The sequence below is a fragment of the Suricata suricatta genome, chromosome 8, assembly GCF_006229205.1.
Source record: "Suricata suricatta isolate VVHF042 chromosome 8, meerkat_22Aug2017_6uvM2_HiC, whole genome shotgun sequence".
Lineage (NCBI taxonomy): Eukaryota > Metazoa > Chordata > Mammalia > Carnivora > Herpestidae > Suricata > Suricata suricatta.
In genome coordinates, this window is record NC_043707.1 from 37,740,143 (window position 1) to 37,763,291 (window position 23,149).

The 23,149-nt window shown below is 56.7% G+C and overlaps 1 protein-coding gene and 1 long non-coding RNA gene across 2 annotated transcripts in view; one reads left to right on the plus strand and one right to left on the minus strand.

The window, feature by feature from the left end:
• The window catches only part of DNAAF5 (dynein axonemal assembly factor 5), a gene marked incomplete at its 5' end in the record, with an annotated part of 38,431 nt that extends 15,283 nt beyond the window's left edge, over positions 1–23,148 (minus strand). Inside the window, 6 exons of the mRNA XM_029945767.1 lie at positions 2,860–3,072; positions 3,928–4,160; positions 14,712–14,830; positions 15,181–15,305; positions 21,070–21,254; positions 23,046–23,148. Coding sequence (XP_029801627.1) covers positions 2,860–3,072; positions 3,928–4,160; positions 14,712–14,830; positions 15,181–15,305; positions 21,070–21,254; positions 23,046–23,148 — 978 coding nt within the window. The remainder of the gene's footprint in view (positions 1–2,859; positions 3,073–3,927; positions 4,161–14,711; positions 14,831–15,180; positions 15,306–21,069; positions 21,255–23,045) is intronic.
• LOC115300316 lies at positions 8,618–10,211 on the plus strand. Its single transcript, XR_003912596.1, has 2 exons — positions 8,618–8,822; positions 9,999–10,211. It is a non-coding gene; the product is annotated as an uncharacterized LOC115300316 (long non-coding RNA).
• Position 23,149: the final 1 nt, after the last annotated feature.

The window sequence follows — 23,149 nt, forward strand, 5'->3', positions numbered from 1 at the left end:
CGCTCCCCTCCTGGTCTTTCAGCCTCATCACCCTCGAGCCAGGGACACGTGTCCACACGCGCTTCTAACGTGTCCCTGATACGTGGGCTCCACGCATGTTTCACAAAGGGCAGAAAGGACGAGGTGGTGGCCGCAAAGCGTCACAGACAGGAGGCATGGGCTAACGCCGCACCGCTGCCAGGGGCGAGGCCAGAGCGACTTCTGGGGCCCTGGGGCCCTGGGGCTCATGCACAAGTGATATAAATGACAGTTTAAACCAAGAATTCACACGGGCTCACAGAGTGGTCCGCACACACCTGACACTTCATGAGCCAGACAGGACGAGGTCTTGTGGGCTGGGGTCCCGCTCCCCCCACAAGCCCCATGGGTGATGTCCCTCAAACCCTCACGTGCCCCACAGCCCAACTCCTCTTGGGCCTGGACTGATAGCAAAAGTGTTTCTGAGGATTGGAGATCAGCTAACTTCTTTTCCTTCTTGTGGTTAGTATTTATTTGGGGAGAGAAAGAGTGCATGTGCACGAGCAGGGGAGGGGCAGAGAGAGAGAGAGAGAGAGAGAGAGAGAGAGAGAGAGAGAGAGAGAGAGAGATAGGGAGGGAGGGAAAGAGAGGGAAAGAGTCCCAAGCAGGTCCCATGCTGTCAGCTCAGAGCTTGACTCGGGGCTTAATCCCACAAACCTGAGCTAAAATCTAGAGTCAGACGCTTAACTGACCGAGCCCTGCAGACCCTCCTCAGCTGATTTCAGAAGCAACCTACACCAGACCCTCCAGGAGCGAGTCCCCTGGAAGGCATCTCCCCCCTTCCCCCCCAGGCACAAGCCCACTTCTGTGGGCGCTCTCAGGGCGTGGAGCCTGAGCCAGCGGTGAGGACGCACCTGTCCCCACTGCTGCCGGCTCCAGATGACATTCCACATCGCCCCGCGCCCCAGGGATGGGAAGGGCACAGACTGCACAAGGATACCAAAATCACGTTTTAGCTCCTGCTCCCGAATGTGTCACCGGAGGCTGCTGACTTTACGAGGAGAAAGTGAGGCGCCTGTGAACCCTGCTTCTCGCTAGGTAAACAGGAGCAGGTTATGCTGATGGTGTCAGATCCTTTCCTCATCTCGGGAACCTGCCATCAAGCAAACTTCTCAAAGGAAAGGATCAAATGCCCTCAGCTCAGCCGCAGGTGCAGCGCTGGCCCCCCATGCCTGGGAGGCAGCTGTCGCTGTGGACCCCGGGCACCTGTGCTAGGCTGGCACGGAGTCCCCGCCCCTCACGGGCGCCGTGTCCTGTGTCACCACAGGCGCACAGACCCTCAAGGCCTTGGGGTGGACAGGGCTGCACCTGCCTCTGAGTCTGCGAGGAAAGCGGGGGAAGGCTCTCGGCTGGCTGCCGGCCGAGGCTGGCGCATGGCCAGGGCGATGCGTCCTCAGAAAGACATCTGTTTAAACACATCGATGCAGAAGTGCCTCCTCGAAAAGCCGGGTGACGAGACGCCAAGCGCTTAACCCGAACCACGTGGATTAAGGGACTACGTTTTTCTGTGGACGACACTAAGGCAGGAAAAGTTTATTTCTTTGCTACAGGACAAGAGATCTGTATTTAAACACCTGTAGGCGCCTGGGGTCCCAGTCAGCTGGGCTTCCGACTTCGGCTCAGGTCCTGATTTCATGGTTCGGGAGTTCGAGCCCCATGCTGGACTCCACACTCTCCCTGTCTCTGCCCCTCGCTCACTCACATGCTCTTTTCTCTCAAAATAAGTAAATAAACGAACAAACACCCACACAATTTTTCAAATTTGGCTTTTAAGAAAAAGAAAAGCTTCTGGCTCAGAGATCCACATAAATGAATCAGAGTCGTTTCCATAACCACCTGAACCAATATGTAGAACCACGTGAATGTGACGATCAGGTTAAAACGAGCTTGGGAAAAGGTGAAACGTGTTAAGCACCAAGAGCAGGTGGAGCCCTCGCCCCACTTCCTCCCTGTGTCAAACAGCCTTGCATGTGGATTTGTGGCTGAGCCCAGACCACCTTGTCGCTGAAGGACGAGGGCGAACTGAGTGCCGAGAGGTCCTGATGAGCCTGAGCGCCCCGGGCCTGAGGCCGTGGCGGGTCTGCCACCCACCAAGTGGTGTCCCCGCCACCCGCAGGGGACAAACAGCGGCTGGCAGACAGGAGTGGGAGGCGCACGCCCGGCTGAGGCCCGTCACAGCCACCCAGAAACAAAGGGGTTACTTCTTCCTCAACAGGAAAGAACTGTGAGTTGTTTCCAGTGGTTACGCCTGACTGCCCAGACTACGTCCACCTCAGATGGTGCGAACGCGTGACACCCGGGCGCAGACGCCGATCACGCTTCCCAGGGCCTAGCTTGTGGGGATGGGCTGCGGGCCCACGGCAGGGCGGGGACAGGTGCCCCCGCGCGGCGACCCCACAGCAGGTCCTCAGTGGGGACGTGCCCTGCTCCGCGCTGTCCTGCACCACGGCCGCTCGGCAGGTGGGGGCGGCCAGTGTACATGTCGATGTGTTTAGTTTTAACGTAAATGGCCGCCGACCGCACACAGCAGAACGTGGCAGCGAGCGCACGATCCCTAGACCCCAGCTGCCACTGTCAGGTGGAGCGTTGGGGGCGTGGGCCTCATCCAAGTGCGGTGGGAACCTGACCCACTAGGCACCGTAGTGATTTGTCCCAGGACCTGACCCCCCCATAACCATCCACGGTGATGTGTCCTGGAAACGGATCAACTATAACCATCCTCAGTGATGTGTCCCGGAACCTGACCTACCCTAACCATCCACGGTGGTGCGTTGACAGCACCGGCAGGGGGCGCCACCACCCACACAATGCGGTCCACTCGCCTCCTTTCCCACAACTTACGTTTTCAGAGGCTTGACAGATGTGGGGCCGGGCCAGCTCCGTGGCGATGACCTTCAAGTGCGGCCGAAGGGCCTCTCTAGCGCAGCCTCTGACGATGGATGCAAGAACCAGGAGGCTGGAGGGGGACGGCGACTTCTTCAGCGAGGGCAGGAGCAGCTTCAGAAACACTTCCGGGCTGACGAACGCCCCAACCAGCTCGGCAGATCGGGTGCACTGCGCGGGAAGAGAGATGCTGGCGGGCTGCCCCAGGCTCCATGCCTGCCTCCTGGCCCAGCAGAGGCAGCGGGAAGGTCTGTGCCAGGCCTGCGTGCCACAGGAAGTGCCCACGGCCCACGGGGCCTCACACCCCAGGGCTGCTGCCGGTTGACCCAAGCTTGCTACAAACAGCCACATGTGGGCACCGCCATGCCATGGGTGCCACTGGGCAGGCAGGCTAGCAGGCCCTGGGGCATCGGGGGAGTGAAAAAAGCTAGTCTCTGAAGGACACTCTTCACCACGTTCCCAAGTGGCATGGCACAGGGACGACCGCCAGACTGCTAGGCCACTGCCGCAGGCCCATGTGTGTCCAAAGTGAGGTCCAGGCGTGCTGTCACTCAGCAACGTGGGCAGTCAGCACAAGGGGAGTAAACCTGAGGCTCACCTGCTTCTTTCCGCAGGCCAGGCCGCATCCCTGCCTAACTTTTCCCGCAGAGCCCATGGGTCTGACGGGCATCAGAGCTGGGGAGGCGCCCTGCTGCCTAAGCTACACCCTCAGGGACAAGCCTGTCCAGCAGTGTGGCCGGCTTGTTCGTGGGATCGATGCATCCAGAGCCGTCGCCTGGATGCACTGGGAGAGCAGCTGTGGGGAGCGCCAGGCTCGGGCCTCCTGAAGAGCAACCTGTACATGCCTCCCTCTGCAGCTCAGAAAACAGATGTGGGCTGTGCAGGGGCTGCGGGTCGGGGGAGGTGGCTGCAAAGACTCCACGGGATCTCACGTTTGTTACAGCCCACAGACCCGCGACCTGACCAAGGTGACCTCCACAGCCCATCGCTACAGCTCCATGCCCACGAGCGGGAGGAGGAACTCACACTGCTGACCACGGCCCGGGCATCGTCGGCACAGGCCCGCTGCAAGGTGTGCAGGATGACCTCCAGGTGCTGCGTAACGTGGTCTTCGGCGTGGAGCAGCAGCACTGCCAGCAGCTGTGCGGCCTTCACTCGGGTTCCCACCACCCAGTCGGTGATGTCATGGCAGATGGCGGGCAGGATCTTGGAGAGGTTTCTGAAGACGAGCTCCCGACAGCCCAACCCTGGGCGGTTCTCTGGAGGTGAGAATCACATGCTGGGAAATTCACAAGGAACATCTCACAATTCCTATGGGAGATCATTCGTTACACGTCCCTTATTCAAGGTGCACCTGCCCGTTTCTTAAAAATGCAAACCGACTCTGAGGACGGAGATGAAACCACAGTTTCCTCATTTAGCTTAAAAGTTTTGTACAGCAACTAAGGTCTAAGTGACATACAACAAAATGTACCACGTGCCTAGCCCGATGTGTTCTGACACACAGATACACCTCCGGACCAGTGCGAAATCAGCATGTGGGACTCATCACCCCAAAGCTTCCTGAGCCCCCATGGTGCCCCCAGGGCTCCCTGCTCTGCCTCCTGTCACTGCACATGGGCCTTCTCTAAGTGGGACTGTGCAGTTCACACTCGCTTTGCCAGCCCCCTTCCCCACAGCCACCCTCGTGGCCGTGTGCCTTCATCCTTCTGCCTGTCACCAGCTGGGACTGCAGGCTGCTTCCTGGGCTGGCTGTGGCCAAGAAGGCTGTGTGGAGGAGGTGGCCGCTCCCCAGGGAGGCGACACCAAAGCAGCTGCCTCGAGCCTTCCAAAGAGGCTGTGCCGGTCCTGATCCCCGGCGCCTGGGCATGCAGCGGCCAGTCCTCAAGGATGGCCACTTAGCGCCTGCATGGCACTTGCTGTCGCAGAGCGGCATCTCCCATGCTTGTTTGTATCTCCCTTGGTGAGGCTCTAAAACTCTGCCATGAAAACATCAAACTGTTCTTGTATCACTGAGTTCTGAGCGTTGTTTCTGCATTCTGAACGCAGCACTGTGATCTATAATTTGCAAATATTTTCTGTGTGTGGCTGTTGCTTCACTCTGTCAACAACATCCTCCAAGGAACACAGGTTGTTCTGGTGAAGCCTGGTTCATCAGCTCGAGATTCCACGCCTGGTGCTCCCGACCACACACGAGAGAATGCCCGGCCCATGCTCACTGGGGTTTACAGGCTCAAGTGCTAATTTAGGTCCAGAATGCAATTCAGGTTAACTTTTGTAAGTCTTATGAGGAATGGACCCAAATTCATACCCAATTATATGCAAATCCAACTCTTCCAGCACCAATGTGGAAAGACCATCCTTTCTCCGCCAAATTGTTGGGGAAAATGTCAAAGATCAGTCGCCCACACATGTGGCTGTCTACTAGCGGACATGTGACCTCCATCCCCCTGTCTGCCTGTCAGGTATACACCTATTGGTTGGCTCCATGCGGTCTGGGGTCCTGTGCTCTCATTCTGCGGATTGTCTGGAAAACAAAGCGTTAGCTTTGCTCTTCGTGGTCAAAGTTCTGGCTGCCCTCGGTCCTCTGCATTTCCATGTGATTTGAGAGTAACTTTGTCAATTTCTACAAAAAGAGCTTCAAAGATTTTGATTAAAAGTTTGCTCTTAAAAATTTTAAACTCTGTTCTCAAACTATTCCAAAAGTAGAACAAGAAGGAAAACTTCCAGATTCCTTCTGTGAGGCCAGCATCCCCCTGATCCCAAAACCAGACAAAGACACCACAAAAAAAAGAGAACCGCAGGCCAGTTGATGGCCAAATGATCTAACAGTACGTTAAAACTCACTCACCATGATCAAGCAGGATTTATTCCTGGGTTGCCAGGGTGGTTCAGTACTCTCAAATCAATCCACAGGATCCATCCCATTAACAAAAACAACAGATCATGATCCTTTCAACAGATGCAGAAAAAACATCTGACAAAGTACAACATCCATTCGTGATGAAAACGCTCAACAAGGTAGCGATGAAGGAACAAACCTCAACATAGTAAAGGCCGTATATGAAAAGCCCAGGGGACATCATACTCAATGGGAAAAACCGAGAGCTCTTCCCTAAGTCAGGAATGAGCCACGGATGTGCACTCCCAGCGCTGCTGTTCAACGCGCACTGGAAGTCCTTGCCACAGCAAGAAGTCAACTTTTCACGTATGCAGACGACATGATACTAGATACGGGAAACCTGAAAGACTCCACCAAAAAAACTGCTAGAAGTGATACATGAATTCAGTAAAATCACAGGATACAAGATGAATGTACAGAAATGTACTGTGTTTCTATACACCAGTAATAAAAGAGCAGAAAGAGAAACTAAGAAAACAATCCCATTTACAATTGCACCAAAAATACTAGGAGACCTAGGAATATACCTAACCACGGAGGCAAAAGACCTGTATCTCAAACCTATAAAACATTAATGAAAGAAACTGAAAAGGATGCAGAGAGATGTTCATGGATTGGAAGAACAAATACTGTTGAAATGTCCAGACTACCCAAAGCAATCTATAGATTTAGGATTTTATTTTTAAGTGATCTCTGCATCCAATATGGGGCCCAAACTCCCAACCCAGAGATGAAGAGTCACACGCTCCACTGACTGAGCCAGCTGGGAGCCCCAGCAATTTAAGAAAATGTCCAATGTGAAAAGAGAGTCTTCTCAACAAACAGTGTTGGGGAAACGGGACCATGTTCTTACACTACACACAAAAGTAAACTCAAAATGGATGGAAGACCTAACTGTGAGACCTGAAACCATAACAATCCTACAAAAGAACACAGGTACATGGGCAGTTCTCTGACACTGACCGTACGTATCAACTTTTTTCTACCTATGTCTCCTGGGTCCATGGAAATAAAAGGAAAAATAAACTATTGGGACTGTATCAAAATAAAAAGCTTCTGAATGGTTAAAGAAACAATCAACAAAACTAAAAGGCAGCCTATGGAATGGGAGAAAATATTTGCAAATGACATATTTGATAAGGGGTTAATATCCAAAATACATAAAAACTTATAGAACTCAATGGCTCAAAAACAAATCATCCAATTTAAAAAGGACAGAAGAGATAAACAGACATTTCTCCCAAGACGACATCCAGATGGCCAACAGACACAAGAAAAAATGCTCATCATCACAGATCATCAGGGAAACACAAGTCAGAACTACGATGAGATCATCACCTCCCAGAAAGGGAGAACCTTCTTCCGCTGCTGGGGGGAATGCAAACTGGGGCAGCCGCTTTGGAGAACAGCACAGAGGTTTCTCAAAAATAGAAAAATTGATCCAGTAATTGCACTATTGGATATTTACCAAAAAACCCCACAAAAACAACAAACACACACTAATTCAAAGGGGCACGCACACCCCCATGTGTATAGCAGCACTGTCATTAACAGCTAGGTTTTAGAAGCAGCCCCAGTGTCCATCGGCTGACGAATGGAGAAAGAAGAGGTGGTGTATGTGCAATGGAATATTATTCAGCCATAAAAGAGAAGGAGATCTTGCCATTTGCAACCATGTGGCTAGACCTGGGGAACATAATGCTAAGCAAAGTCAGTTAGTGAGAAAAAGACAAATAGCATATGATTTTGCTCATATGTGGAATTTTAGAAAACAAAACAAAAAATTAATAAGCAAAGGCAAAAGAGGGGAGGGGGGCAAACCAAGAAACAGACTCTCAATGCTAGAGAACAAACACCCTGCTGATCCCCAGGGGGCGGGCTGGGGGACGGGGACGAAGGTCGGCACCTGTGATGGGCACTGGGTGCTGTGTACCATGTGCACCACTCCCCTGTACACCTGAAAACACTATCCCACTGCATGGTCACTAACTGGAATTCAAATAAAGAACGCCATGAGAATTCAAAGCTCTCAAGACAGAAAGGAAACTGGGAGACATCAGAGTTGACACGAGACACCACTTCCAGGTTCTCCTGGTTACTTTTCTGTTCTCACGCTGTATTAGCAAATGAGTTCCAAGTGACTCTTTGTTGGCTCTGGCAGTGAGCCTGCTAGAATTCTCCAGAAACAAATACCCAAGAAACACGTCTCTTCCGCATGATGCAGCCACTGTGGAAAGTCCGTCAGACGAGGGGACGTGACGCAGGGCAGCTGGTGACACGAGCGGCTGCCAGGCATTTTCGCAGCATGTGGGGCCTCATTACGCCTGTGTTCTGAAGTCCATCTTCTCCTATTAGCTAACGGACCAGAGGGGACCATGCTCTTTCAGACCCAGGGTCCAGGAGCCACATCTGGCAAGCCACCTGTCTCTGAAAATCGAGTGACAGTGGGGACGCAGCCACACCTGCTCAGAGTGCTGTGACACACGTGGCCTCCCAAGCCTGAGACACTGTATGGTGTTTCACAGAAAGAGGTGGCTGAACCCCGTTCTAGTGTCTAGAATTGCACTTTGCAGCCGGGTGGCTGCTGACCACATGAGGCTGCTGGAGTTCCGTTAGACTTAAATATGTCACAGCCCCGTTTCTCCGTCTCATAAGTGTCTTTCAAGTGCTCAGTAACTGCACGCGGACAGCAGAGAACACCCTGTCACTGCAGAAGACTTGAGAACCCAGGCCATGGCTTCCAGTGGCTGACAGAACACAGCATTATGATCTAGGGACTCAACCCTCAACGTCATAGTTAGCACCCTGACGACACCTCTGTATAAAAGTCTGCACACTGCCAGTAACCTGGACAAATCCTAACACGGGAGTTGTGGGGTCAGCGGCCGCGCTGAGATGGGGGAGCCTGGCTCATCTGCCTTGGTCGCCCTGCAGGCCTCTACCCCCATGGACGTATACCTGCCCTCGGCGGGGCGTGAGCACAGCGCTGCCCCAGGAAAAATCTTCCTTTCCTAAAAAGGTAACGCAAAACCAAACAGCCAACCCAGAAGTTGGAGAGAATGAAGAGCTAAGATGGCCAGGGACATGGGCTGTACCCTCCAGCTCCAAGACTGGGAACCAGGGCGCACACCCCTGCCTGGTGCTCCTGGTGCTCCAGGATACACCCTCCCCATGGCGCCCCTGCCCCTGCCTGCTGCTCTCAGCACTCTGGGACATGCCCTCCCCACAGCACCCCTGCCTGTGCCTGCTGTTCCAGGTGCTCCAGGACACGCCCTCCCCACGGCGCCCCTTCCTGCTGCTCCTGGCGCTCTGGGATGCACCCTCCCCACAGCACCTTTGCCTGCTGCTCCTGGCACTCCAGAACATGCCCTTCCCACAGCACCCTTGCTTGTGCCTGCTGTTCCAGGCGCTCCAGGATGTGCTCTCCCCACAGCACCCCTGCCTGCTGCTCTTGGTGCTCTGCGATGTGCCCTCCAATGGCGCCCCTGCCCCTGCCTGCTGCTCCTGGCGCTCCAGGATGCGCCCTCCCCACAGCACCCCTGCCTGCTGCTCCTGGCCCTCCGAGATGCGCCCTTCCCACAGCAGGACTGCGTGTTGCACTGTGTGCTCATCACCCCAGGCAGCCCCTGTCCTGTGCCTCAAGCACCACAGCAGAGCCCTGGGTCTGGGGGCGCAGGCAGTGTGTCCCTTCCTTACATTAGGGTCAAGGCCCTGCTTGGACAGACAGGGATACAGTGAGGCGAATGCAAAAAGCTGGTACCTAGAAGTTTCCATAGTAGTATCTTCAAAATGATCAGCTTGATATAAACCCCCAGCCCCTCTGGCTGTGCGCAGCCCCACCCAGCTTCTGAGAGCATGTGAGCAAAGTCCACAGGACGTGAGGGAGAAACGGGCCCAGGCAAGTGGCAGCCTGTGGCCAAGGCAGCCCCAGACCCGGCTCTACCCTCAGAGAACCCACATTCCCAATGTTCAGCTCAGACTTAACCCCAAACCACAGCCCCTCCAGCAGCCCGCTGCCAGGGGCTGGGCCTCCCTGGTCCCTGTGCCCTCAAGGTGCCGTGGCTCCAAAGGCCCATCATGCGCGGTTTATCCCTGGAGACTGAGCCCGAGCAGGGCAAGGGGCCATTGAGTCACTGTCTTCTGCACCATGGGGCCTGCTAGCCCTGACACAGCCTTGTGGGGTTCTTCAAAACAGCTCTCCCGAGGTGTGATCTACCTGCTGCAGAAGTCACTCACAACCCGTGCATGAGGGCCCCCCCGCAGAGGCACTCCCAACCCACAGAGCCCCGTGCTGCTGGCCGACACCTGTCCTGAGGAACCACGAGTCTGCTTTCTCTGCCTACAGTTCCATCTTTTCTAGAGAGTTCATGTGAACAAGTCTTTTCAGTAAACATTTTTCTGAGACTCATTTGCGTCGTAGCACACGTGAGAACATTCCTCTTCGTGGCCGCGTGCCGTTCCATGGAGGCAGCAGCCACAACTTGCTGATGCGGCACGAGCTGGCGGACCCTGGGCGTTCCCACATGGGGCTGTCATAAACGATGCTGTGAGCATGCACACATGCTCTTGGTGAGCATGTATCTGGGCGGGGACAGCGGGGCCACATGATCACAGGGGCCCCACATGTCTGTCTGGGCTGGGACAGCGGGGTCACTCGGTAACTGCATGTCTAATACTTCAAGAAGCTCCCAAACTCTTTTCCAAAGCGCCTGCGCCATTTGCCTTTGCACCAGCACTGTGTGAGGGTTCTTTCCCCACTGTGCAATCACTGCTGACGCAGGAAACAAGCAAGGTCAGTGTCCCTGTTTGTCCTGGGATCTGAGGAAGCGCCCCGAGGCTGGAGCGATGATTAACTTATGTCCAGAGTGCAGACTGGACTGGCCACTACCTCCTGATCTTGCCCTGGAGAACTCCGTAAGCACCGAGTGCAGAGGCGCTCCCGGGAGGGCGGCAGGCGTGGCCCCGCAGAGCCCGCCACCGCTTCGAGGCTTGCCTAATCCTACAGCAAGTAGACCAGATGCAAATACTCATAAAGCCAATTTGTTTCTACAATTGAGGCAAAATTAAACAATGGCAACAGAAAATTGCTTCACCTCGCCAGAAACCAATGGGTGGGTCAGGAGTAGCATGACAACCTTGTGTCACCTCAGGAAGGGAAACTGGAACAGTGGGTTGCGAAGGAGGGTCAAAGCCAGCTGGGTGTCAGGTCTGTGCGCATGGGAGGCAGAGCAGCCCTGGGAGTGGTGACTTCTTGGGTCCGAAGGTCCAAGTTCAAATCCTTGTACAAAGTACAAGTGCTTTGTCTTCCCTACTAGGTGCCTAGTTCATTTTCTGACCAGCTGAGCTGGGGCTTTGTCAGTGGTCAGGACGGGTGCCGGGGCTGCCAGGCCTGTGGGTGATGCCCTCGTGCAGACACATCAGCCAAGACCCATCCTGAGGGGGGGTGGTCTGAGAATGGGCAGAGTACCCCCACTGTGCTGGAGTTTTTTTTTTTTTGTAAATTTATTTATTTTTTTTTTTTTTACTTTATAAAGTGCTGGAGTTTTAACTCACAGAGAGGTCGGCATAGAAGCCTAGGCTGGACCAGAAGCATGTGCAACGTTAAATTGGCTTCGTTCTTGCACAATTAGACAAAGTGTAATTTAATTGTAGGCAGAAAAACCAGTCAGCAGCTTTTTAATGTGTGTCTCCAAGTCTGCCAGCAGGTCTGCCCTAGACGGTATGTGGGCTTATAAGGCACCGGAAATGGGCAGCGGGACACCCGGGCTTCCACATGGCCTGCCCATGGACATCTCAGAATCCACCTGAGAAGGGCAGGGGTGGGGTCGGTGGGAAGGCTGTGGGGGAGGGTCACCAAAGACATGCACATGTCCTAAACCTGACCCTGACTTGGGTGGGGACCGGTCCTGACTCGCTGCCATGAACCAGCCGCTCTGGGCCTGAATGCCTCACCGTCAGTAAGGAGACACCAGGTTCGTCCACCTTTCTGAGCAGCACTGGACAGGCATCCCCCTCGCCCCCAGCACCCAAGGCTCTGGGTGGCTGTCCTGTGTGCCACGGACCCTTCCTTGGTCACACATGGTGCACACCCATCCTCCACCACACCTGTCACTCCTCTGCATGGTGGAACTTTCCTGAACTGCCACTTCTCCAAATACCTGGACAAAACCGGCAAGCAGAGCAGGTCCGAGCTCCGGAAGGAATTGGAAAAGCCCGAAGGGCATCACCAGGGAAGCACTCACGTTACAACACTGTTCAAACGAACTCCTCGTATTTCTAAACCCGGGGAAAAACCAACTCTGTTCTCTCCTGCTTCAAAAGGTCTGGCAAGCAGGTCACCGTCACAAGAAGATGCCTTCGTCTTCACTCAAGCCAGCACCAAGGACAAAGGATGAAGGGTTCACAGGAGGAAACTTCCTAGAAGGGACTCTGGCACCTGTGGTCCCCGTATGGTCCCACTGCCGGTGGCCTGAGGGCGTGAGGGGTGGGCACAGTGTCCACGAGGCACTTCTGCTGAAGAAGCGTGCCTGGCTGATCGAGCGCCCACTTCAGGGACAGGAAATGACGCCCTCTCAACCTCCCCACACATAGCTGGGTTCTAAGACGGGGGTTTGTTTCTGTGCTGCCACAGGACACGCGTGGCTGTCAAGCCAACAGCAACTGGTGTGGTGACAGAGGATGCGCCTGCCACACAACCTTGTCTGAACCCTCACATGACAGGACACGGCCCCCCCAACCCCCCCCTGCAGTGAGCTGTGCACCTTGTCGAGTCCGTCCGTCCATGCGCTCACAGCAGCTCAGTGTCAGGGGCAGGAGAGGCCCGTGAACATGAGGGCCCTGTCTGCGAGTCGGAGTGACAGCAGCCGCCCGGCCAGATGGCACCAGAGCCAGCCCTCGCGACTCCACAGTAAGACGACCCTGGACACAGAACGGACACCCACCTGACCACAAGGAGACACGTGGACCAGCATGCGGCCCGAGTGCACGACAGAGGCTGACAGCAGGTCAGAGCCACAACGCGCCCGTGAGGACGGCCCAGCGCCACCACTGGTGCTGGCGGGACCGACAGGGAGCCTGCCCCCTGCAGGTGGGGCGCGGATGTGTAGCTGAGAGACAGAGACACTGAGACAGAGACAGACAGACACTGAGAGACAGAGACACAGAGGGAGAGACAGAGTGACTGAGACACAGAGAGACACAGAGACAGAGAGACAGAGACAGACACAGAGACACTGAGAGACAGAGACACAGAAAGACACAGAAAAACTGAGAGACACAGAGACTGAGACAGACAGAGAACATGGTAGTGCCCACTTCCTGGGGCTTCACCAAGAGAGTGAGAACACAGGTCACGCAGAGACCTGGACGCAGTGCTTACATCGGCCTTATTCGAAATCACCCAAACATCCTTGCTCTGGCTCTAGGTAAACTGAGGCACATCCACAAAAGGGGACGCTCCCTGAGGCAGGAAGAGGGCCCCGGCCCCAGGAGCCTTCTGTGGGAAGGGTGAATGTTGATCAGAAATGATCTCACTGGGGGAGGGGGCATCATGAGGTCGAGGGGAGGCAGGCGGCGGGGCCTGGGGTGGCTGATGAAATCTGACACATGAAATACTGTGAAAAAAAAACCTTGAAAACTTTGATTTGAAAGTCAAATTCAAAGAAGTAATTTTAGGGGAAAACTGCCATGCGCTAACGAAATCCAGTGCTCACACTGTGAACCACAATTGTAATTTACTGCAACTCACGCTGGTGGGACTGCAGCAAGCATCTGTGCCCCGCGCAATGCGAGACCGGGAGATGACCCGGTGCCACGCCCTCACGGGACAAACACCACCCTGCAGCGTGACAACACCCAAGTATACACGGGTACTGGGGATGACCTGCCGACCGCATGCAGGTGGAGAGCCAGTGACCCGTGGGGTTCTGGACCGGGAACCTCGGGTTTTGCCCAGGACCGGGGAGGGAGTTGTCCCGGGCCTCGCATCCGAGGGGCGTCACGGCTTCCCGTCCACGGGGAGAAGCCGGCAGGGACGGCGTCAGCAGGCGGAGGGCGGTTGGCTGCCAGAACCCCTTGGGGAAATGCCGCCTCCAGGCAGCAGAGGGGTGGGAAGCCCCCTTCGGGCTCTGCTTCCTTCCTAGGCAATGAGGGTGCGTTTAAAAGTAAAACCACAGCAACTTTGTGTCGAAGGTCTACGTTTTTAAAAAGACGCTGTGCCGTCAAACGTCACTAAGTCAGAAAAACCTGCTAGTAGCTGAGGTTTGTACCTGTGCTAAAACCTGCGTGATTTCCCCATGTGGCTGCTGTGTAGTGCAGGGAGGGGGTGGTGAGGTGGCTGAGCGGGCACTAGGCAGCTTGCGTCACGGCAAGTGCCACGTCCACGCAGCCCTCACGCTGGGGCGGCCGAGGCAGCTGGGCCGCTGTCGTCTGACGGTGGCATCTTTCCTGGTGTGGCCCTCGCCATACTGCCAGCAGGGGCGGCGGGAGACCGTGCCCCCCCAGCCCCAAAAGTGCTGCTCAGCGTGGGTCCTCGGGGCAGGAGTGGGGCCGGCTCCTGGGAAGCACTGCTCATGTCTGGCTCAGGCGCCTAGGACACACTGCCAACAACACTCGTGCGCTCACGGTGTGGCAGGGAACCACAAGGAAGTTGGGGGCGCTCCTGCTCTCTGCATCCCTCACCTGGGCCCTGCTCCTTCTCTGTAACTGCTTTCTGGGTGCAGCTCACGGGTTTTCTTGTAAAGTCACAGCACCGCCCGTCTCCCAGATTCCTGCCACCGCCAGCAATCGCCGTCCACGGCTTCACCCCGGAACACCCACAGCTGGTCCAGAGGGGACGGCCCCAGGGAGGCGTCCTGGGCAGGTCTGCACCACGTTCCCCCGGCCCCCGCCGGCAGCGGACTGGACTCACCTGGCGAGGGGTGGTGGGCAGGAGGCGGGCAGGTGAAGTCGAGTTTGTCTTTGAGGTCGTCCTCATTCTCCCTCTGCCACTGCAGGCCCACCTTCTCCCAGAGGCTGGCGGCTGCAAGCCTGCAGGACAACACACGTGTCAGGTGGGCACGCAGGCACCGGAGCCACATCCCTGAGGGTGCCGGGAACGCCGTCTGGTTTTTAATCGCTCTGCTCACGGCACTAAACTGAGACGGCTTCCCAGGGGCGCCCAAAGTGCTGCACCTTCCAACCACTGAGGAGCCGTGGACACGTCCTGTGGGCACAGGGTCCCACAGCACAGAGCAAAGGGGATAGGCGGGCTCCGGGAGGGACTCTGAGGCGGAGACACCGCCACTGCTGCAGCGACAACTCCGGGGGTGCCGGGATGGGTCAGGAAGCAGGGGAGCCCGCATCGGCCGCTGGTGGCCAGCAGGGCGTGCCGTACTCACGCGACGTCGGGCACGTCATCCTCGAGGCTGCTGAGCAGCAGCGGGATGAGCTTGTGGAAGAAGGAGTAGCGGTCCCGAAGCTCCAGCAGCCAGCCCCCCACCACGCGGGTCACCGCCTGCCGCACCTGTGCGTGAAGGAAGCGGGGCTTCAGCCTAGGACACGCGGGGCACCCCCCAAGCAGGGCGAGCTTGGGTGCCACCCTCCTGGCCTGACGCCGGCCTGAGGGCCCAGGGCAGCTGTGCTATCTACACTGAGGGCTTAAGCGGAAACGTCAGGGCCGTCGCCCTGTTGGCTGAGCCTGTGACCCCGGGACTCTGGCCTGGTCCTCTGCCAGCTGCAATGGGACCCATGGGGCTGCCCTGGGGCGACAGGGCCGGGCTGCAAGGCCTCCTGCGTGGCAGCCTCCTGGGCTGAGCGCTGTTTCACCTCGGGTGTAGAAACTGGCCTAGGGCAAGCCACCAGGAGTGCTAGCCTGCAGAGGCCACGCCCACGGAGGCCCTGGGGAATCCTAAGGAAGCCAGCAGGGGACCCCCAGTTCTGGCTGCCTGCAAAGGTGACCCACAGGCTTCTGCCCCCTTTTCCCAGCCCAGCTCCCTGAGGCCAGAACCGGGGCGGGAATTCAGGCCGCCAGTCACCGTGGGAGGGAAGCAGCAAGGGCTCCCGATCCCGGGGGCCTGCGAGCACAACGGCAAGGCACCGAGGGCTGTCCTACCCTGGGCCGGTGTCTGTCGCTGCCTAGGGCTGCACCTGCAGGGGCCTCGGGGGAAGCACTCGCCAGCCGATCACGGGTCAGGTGAAGGGCACGGGCAGCCCACGCTCACGTTCAGGCATGTGGACGGGGGCGGGCCAGGCCCCCTCTACAGAATCAGGAAAGACAGCACTTGGCACTTGGGAGGCGATAAGCGCCAGGTCACTCACTTGCGGCTCACGCGGGTGTAAACAGGGCAGACGGAGGAGGAGGCAGACAAGCCTGTGAAGGAGGTGGGGGGGGGGCTCTGCACTGCTGTTGTGATTTCTCCTATAAAACTATTTTAAAATAAGAAGTTGCGATGCAATAAAATCACTAATAATCAAAACTACAACAAAGGGACCCAGAGAATCTGAGATTCTCTCTCAACAAGTTGAAAACGTGTATGATTAGGTCCAAGGACCTAAAGAGGGACACTCAGAGCGGCCTTGCGCGGATGGTGCCACCAAGGACAGAAGGAGCACAAAGCAATCTTCCCAGGAGGCCCTGCGGGATTGCTGAGGAATCGGGGTGCCCCAGGGCTGAATGAGTGTCCTTACTGCAAAAGTACGAGCAGCAGGGGGGCCCGTGAAGCTCAGGTAGCACCGCACTGGGGCCCCAGAGCCTGTGTGACGGGGGCTGGGCGCCCGAACACGGGAAGTGAGTAGGGCCTCCGTGGGGACAGCAGACAATCCCCGCAGCGAAGGCAGTCCCGGCCGCTGGGGGGTCAGGGGATGGTGGGCACCCGTCCGGCTGCACTCTCCCGACAGCCACAGCAGCGTCCCCAAGATCCAGGCATTTTGCAGATTGGAGACTTCAGGCCCCAGGGCTGGCCTTCCGCAGCCTCAGGCTGGTGTTGCCAGAAACCTGCCCGTCCCATTGTCACAAGACAAACGACCCCTTCGCCTCCGCTCAGGAAACAGCATTGGGGAGAGCTGCCAAGTGACAGCTGGACTAAGCAGGAAACCTCTCAACTAAAGAAGACAGAGCGGAATGAACGGAGAGTCCCCTCGGAGTCAGGTCTGCAGACCCGGGGTGCTGGGCTGGAGAACCAGCCGGGCCACAACCCAGTGGACCTGCATGGACAAGCCGTGTCCTCGTCAACACTAAGGAGAATGTCCCCTCTCCTTCAATGAGGAGCGTCTCCGGGACTGAGTGAGGCATCTAGTCCTTATAAGGAGCCCGTATACTTCTGCACCCTGCTCTCAGCAGACCCTGGCAATGCCCACTCATCAGCGGACTGACACCCTTTACGCCAGACTCGAAGCAGCTCTGGCACATCCTGCCGGGGGAGGCCGCTGCTCCCTGGATCGCCAGCAGTCTACCCTTGAGCACTGGGGGCTGAGTGCAGACAACTGTCTTGGCAAAGTCGCTCCACGGCACCCCACAGCCCACGCTCACCAAACACCTGAATCTTGAGCATCTTACATCATTGTTAGTAAGCACCATCTTTACAATAAAAACATTCTTGATAGTATCAACACAATAACAGGTTTCACTATTTTCTTTTAAAAATGTTTCTTTTTAACTTTTTTTAATGTTTATTTTTGAGAGAGAGAGATAGTGTGAATGGGAGAGGGACAGAGAGAGACAGAATCCAAAGTAGACCCAAGGTTCTGAGCTGTCAGCACAGAGCTCAACACGGGGCTCAAACCCATGAATCATGAGATCATGACCTGAGCTGAAGTCAGACACCTAACCGACTGGGCCACCCAGGCGCCCCTAAAAAAATTTTTTTTAAGTAGGCTCCACACCCAGCATAGAGTGCAATGTGGGGCTCAAACTCATGATCCTGAGGCCAAGACCTGAGCTGAGATCAACACTTAACCAACTGAGCCACCCAGGCACCCCTCAACACGGTGTTTTAATAATACCAAATTTTATTTCAAATATCCAGTTTTCAAATTCAGTTAAGGAAAAATTAATAGAAGGGCTTCAACTGAATCTGTAAATTTTTATTTCTTAATCCTGAACAAGATTCAGCGTGCTATTTACTAAGTACGTGTTGGAGCTGAACAGCCACTGTATCTGTTGTTAGTTTCTCTTCAGTTTGGGGTCAGGGGGAGAAGGCGGGGAGGGCACCACAGCCAGTAGAGGCAGCGGGCACCTGTCTCCAGGATCTTACCCTGCGGTGCAATGACCTGCTAACAGAGCAGCAGGCCCTCAGTTAGGACCTGGTCAAGCGCTCCCAGGGGCCTGCAGCTCCTAACACCCAATCCCCCCAGACTCTCAGGTCACTGAAACTGGTGGGTGTACCCTCCCCTCCCAGCGCAGCCCTCCATCCCCACACCCATCATTCCTCAGCACCAGTGGGGTTCCCGCGAGGGCTGCGGCAGGACCTGCTCATTCTATCTCCGCCCGGGTGCTGGCCAACACCCACGCCGGTCACACATCCCGGGCGCTTCAGTAACAGGGTCAGGGTGTCCTATCCAAACCACAGAGAGCACATGCAACTCCAGCTTCTGGCCGACATGCCATCACCTGCGATGTGCAGGCGGCTCCTGAAGATAAGGGTGACCCTGGGGGCAGCTGAGGCCGCAGATGACTGTGACTGCCACGTGGACACAGATGACTATGGCGGTGCCTTGCCTCTCAGACGATTCGTACAGGGGCTGTAGGGGCCCCTTTCTGGGCTCGGAGGAAGCCACCTTAGCCCTGCCACACGGGACACCCCTTTCCATGACCTCAGACACGTCCTGGAGACCCGAGGTGACAAACCTCCAGAGGGAGAATTCCGGGAGCTACAGCCCATGATCCAGGCCCCCTGTACCCCGGGGCATGCCCCGTGCCTCCCCGTACCCTGCTTCCCCACCTGGGAGACGAGGTCCTCATGGCCTCCTCGGTGCGGAGGACCACACACACCTGATGGGTTAGCTCGGGCCAGGACTTCCAGGAAGTTCCTCCTGGGCAGCTGCTGGCCGTGCAGTGCAGTGACCTTGACGGTCAGGCAGGTTGGCAAGGCGGCAGCCGTGGGACGTTTCTGCAAGTTACAGAGCAGCGAGGACCTAATCGTCTGCAGAGCAGAGTGAGACCCTGACGCAGCCCAGGCTGCCCATGGGACCTCAAGCTGCAGGAGGCCCAGCACCTGAGGCTGCAAAAACCCCTGGAGCCCAGGACCACGAGGGCCCGAGACCTGTGCAGACGTTTAAGGGGAGCCCGTGACTTCTCTACCAGCTTGCTGTGAGGAGCCCTGTGCCGCACGGGGACCCTGGTGCAGGGCGTCACAGATGTGCAACTGAGTGGGGGCATCTGTCCCGGGCCCTAAAGCCCTAAGGGACACTCATCCTGCTGAGAGGCATGCCCAGTCCCCACAAGGACCCAGGGCTGTTCCCCCAGCCCCTCTGCCACCTTAGCTTCCACAGTGAGTGGTAAGAAGCCCTTGCCCGTCTACACAGCTGGAACCAGGATCTGGACCCTTTCTGTGCACATGGGCGCAGGTGCTAACAGGTGAGACGGGTATGGGGCCCGAGTTCAGTGTCCTCATGTCAGGCAGACAATGCAGCAATCAGCACATGAAGATAACGCCCAACGTGGCTCACCGTCAGGGAAATGCAAGTCACAACCACACTGAGACGCCGCCCCATGCCCGTTAGGTGGGCTACGGACACACACAGGGCAGGTGCTGTGAGCACCTGGAGGGAGTGGAGCCCCGTGCAGCCGCCGTGGAGACTGGGTTGGTGGCTCTTGCACAGCCACACAGAGAGTCACTGTCGGAGCTGGCAGCCCTGCTCCCGCCTATGCCCAGGCCCCAGAGAAGCACAGCCGGACTCGGATACCTGCACCCCCACATTCACAGCGACCAAGACGGAAACGCTGCAGGCGTCCGGTGACAGGTGAAGGGATAAAACACAGCCCCTGTACACGCCAGCACTCCCCCTGCCTCACGAAGGAAGGGAGCAGCGACCCCCATGCCAGCACGCTGCTCCGTAGTAGAGCCACAGAGTGCTCACTGTCCTGCCTGGACACAGCCACACCGCAGGGCGGGGAGGAGGGGGAGTTCGGGGTGGTAGGAATGTACTTAATGCCACGGAACTCTATCGCAGAAGTAGTAGAAACGACCAAGTGTATGTTATGTAAATTTTGCCAAATACTTTAAAAATAATGTATCAAAAACACCGAATGCTTACACGAGTGAATTACATAGTACATGAATTATAGCTCAATAAAGCTGCTTAAAAAAATAGAATAGAACACAGCAACTTGGCAGGAAACTGAAGTATGAACCTGTGGCCAGGCGTCAGGACAACAGCATCTGGTGTCACTGCACCTGAGCCCAGAGGCCAGCTCCAGCTGGGCCACCAGGAGCATGTGGCACCATCTGCAAACCGAAGGGGACGTGTGAGCAGCTGGTATGAAGGGTTAAGGGTGGCGGTGTATGGACATGGGGAGAGGGGCCGGCACGCGAGTGCTCGGGGCCGGTAGCTAACCCCTCCAACCCCGGCCAGACAGCAGAGGCCACGCTGCCACGGTACTAGCTTTTTGGTCCTTGGGCCTCCTCAGGCTGCTTCATGTGCCGATGGCCACAGAAGGGGGCACTTTCTGACCATTCCGGGGGACTTCCCGCTGCTCCTCCCTCCCCAGGGGACTCCCTTTGCCCCTGTCCTCCCTCTAGGAGGGGCGTGCCCGTCTCTGCTCCCCATGTTGTTGGGGGTGGGGTCAGGAGGTCCTTTATGCAAACTGCAGCCTCACACCTGTGACATAGCCTCCAGGCTGACTTCTGCCAACAAAAAAGCCAGCATGCTGGGCTCCGTCGGTCTGTCTCTCGGTGGGTCCCAAGGCCCAACAGAACGGTGACCCCGACACACCAGCTCTGACCCAGCCTCCTGCTCATAGGTCTGGTCCCCCACGCACTGGGGCTTGCCAAGTAAACCTGCCTTCATGGTGTGCAGTGTGAGATGTCTCTGAAACCGTGTGGTGCACACAGTTCGACTTTTCTGAGGAGGAAATCCTCCTCTTCCAAGTCCCCCCAATGAAGAACAACAAACATATTCAGACAATTCAACTCTCTCCATTTTCTCAGAGGCATGAACCACCCAGTGACAGCCAATGACGGAAAGACGTCTGGGGCAGCAGGTAAGAGTTTTATGGAAGAGAAAAGAGGGAGTTAGAAATAGCATTGTTCCGGCGAAGGGGGGGACCACCCAGAGGAGGAACCCGTTACCTGGGGGACGTCATCGAAGAGCCTCTGAGCAAAGTGAGGGAGGACGTCGTCCATCGACTTCCCGCTGCCGAATTGGATCACAGTGCCGGTGGCCTCAATGACAGCCACCCGTACCTTCCAGTGCTGATGTGACACGCTCTGCATCAGGGGGCCGATCAAGGACTCCGACTGCATGTGGAAGTGATCTGTGAGACAGGGAAGAGACTAGTTACCCCCATGGGCTCGCGGGGCACCCGGTCCCCGAGCCCCGGGGCGTCCTCTCCCCACCCAGGTCCCTGCTGCTGGCCTGCCAGCACAGGTCTGTCCCCTGGCACAGGACAGGTGCGGGACAGGCATGACCCAGGCAGCTCAAAAGGAAAAGCCAGGGGCTTGACTCCCTCCAGGCTGAAGGCAGGAGCTGTGAGAAGGGTTTGAAGCTGACAGCAGTGGCACTGGGCACCCGAGAGGGACGCCGCCCCCACGCTGGCGGTGCCTCGAAGCAGGGGCAGGGCCAGCACCACCTGGGGTAAAGCCACTCCGAGTCCTACTTGTAAGGGCCTCGCACAAAATCAAAACCAGAATGTCTCCCATAGCCAGGCTGCCCCCTGGCTGTGGAGTTCTGACTTCCGTTCTGTCGCTGCTGGAGACCCAATCACAAGACGGTTGTGTTCTTTCACCTTGAGGGCCTTGGGTCAAGGCAGGACATTGACCCAGCCTGCCCAGCGTGATTCGGGTTGAGGAGCCGCTCCTCACCAGGAGTGGGCAGAGGAGGGGAGATTGGAGAAGGGCCGGGCTTCAAGCACAAGGAATAGTCCTCCACTCAGGAATCAGTGGGCACCTAGGATGCGGGCAGCCACCGTCCCATGCTTCCGGAACTTACTATCCAGCGAGGGACGTGCGCAGGAGGCAAGGCAGGAGAAGCAGTCGCCCTGGGCGACGCTCAGATCAGGGGTTAGTGAGCAATGTGTTAGAAGCTTGTTATTCCCAATGGCTGTCTCCAGCCCCAGCCTCAGACCCAGCTCTCCTAGAACCCTGCACTATCTGAATCCAAACCCGGGACATCTTGACAGTCCCTCATAGGAGGGGCTCAAAGGAAGCCTCATTCATTCTTCCTTGGTCTCCTGTCCGTCCAAACCTCCTTCTCCCTCATCACTCACCCCACTGAACAGGAGAGCCTCCATGTCCCACATCCATCCATCCATTTTCTTCCATGTCTGTTAACTGACTGCTCACCCCCTCAAGTCCAAGCCAATCCTCATCTGAGCCGGATTAACTATCTCCCCAACAGACTTCCGCATTCTCTTTTGCCATCTTGGCGATGAATTCTGAGTGCCAGAGTGATCTTTTAAAACTCAGAACCTAGGCCACTCACACCCCTTCTCCACCGCTTCCACTGGCTCCCCACTGCATTTAACACTGATTTCAAGCCTGCAGTAGCTCTCCCTGTCCCCCCCTTCCCTCCTGCCAGCCTTCTCCCCTCCAGCCACCCTGACCTTTTTCCTTCTCAGATACACCAAGTTGTTCATTCCTCAAAGCTGTTTTCTTCCAGACCACAGTTCACTGATATTCAACCTAAATGTTCCCTCCTACAGAAAGCCTCCCCAATAGGACTACGTAGCGGCCTCCTACCATTCCACATCCCAGTCTGAGGCTGTAAGGAGAGGTTAAGTGGGGCAAATTCTGGAGAAATGGCTTAGAAAAAGGAAATATCCTGATCAGATTAGAGTTCTTAAAACGACATAGAATGAACTCAAGGAAGACGGGAAAGAAGCGGCCTCTCTCCTTTCAGGAGGACAGCGCTCCTACCCAAAGAGGGAAGACCAACGACTAGAGGTGGGGATGGGGAAGACGGCAGCGGTGACTCTCGGAGCGCGCTCCCACCAGCGACGGGAGGGGGTTCCCGGAAGGCGCCGCATCCCAGGCCCTGGCGGCAATTTCAGCAGGGACTTCCGTGACTCCGCAGCGCCCCCACCCCCACCCCCGCGGGAGGCCGGCACCTGGCGTGGCGAGCGCCAGGCTGGCGGCGCACTCGCAGCTCTCGCGGCGCACGGCGGCGAAGGGGTCCAGCAGCGTGCAGCGCAGCACCCGCACGGCGTCGTCC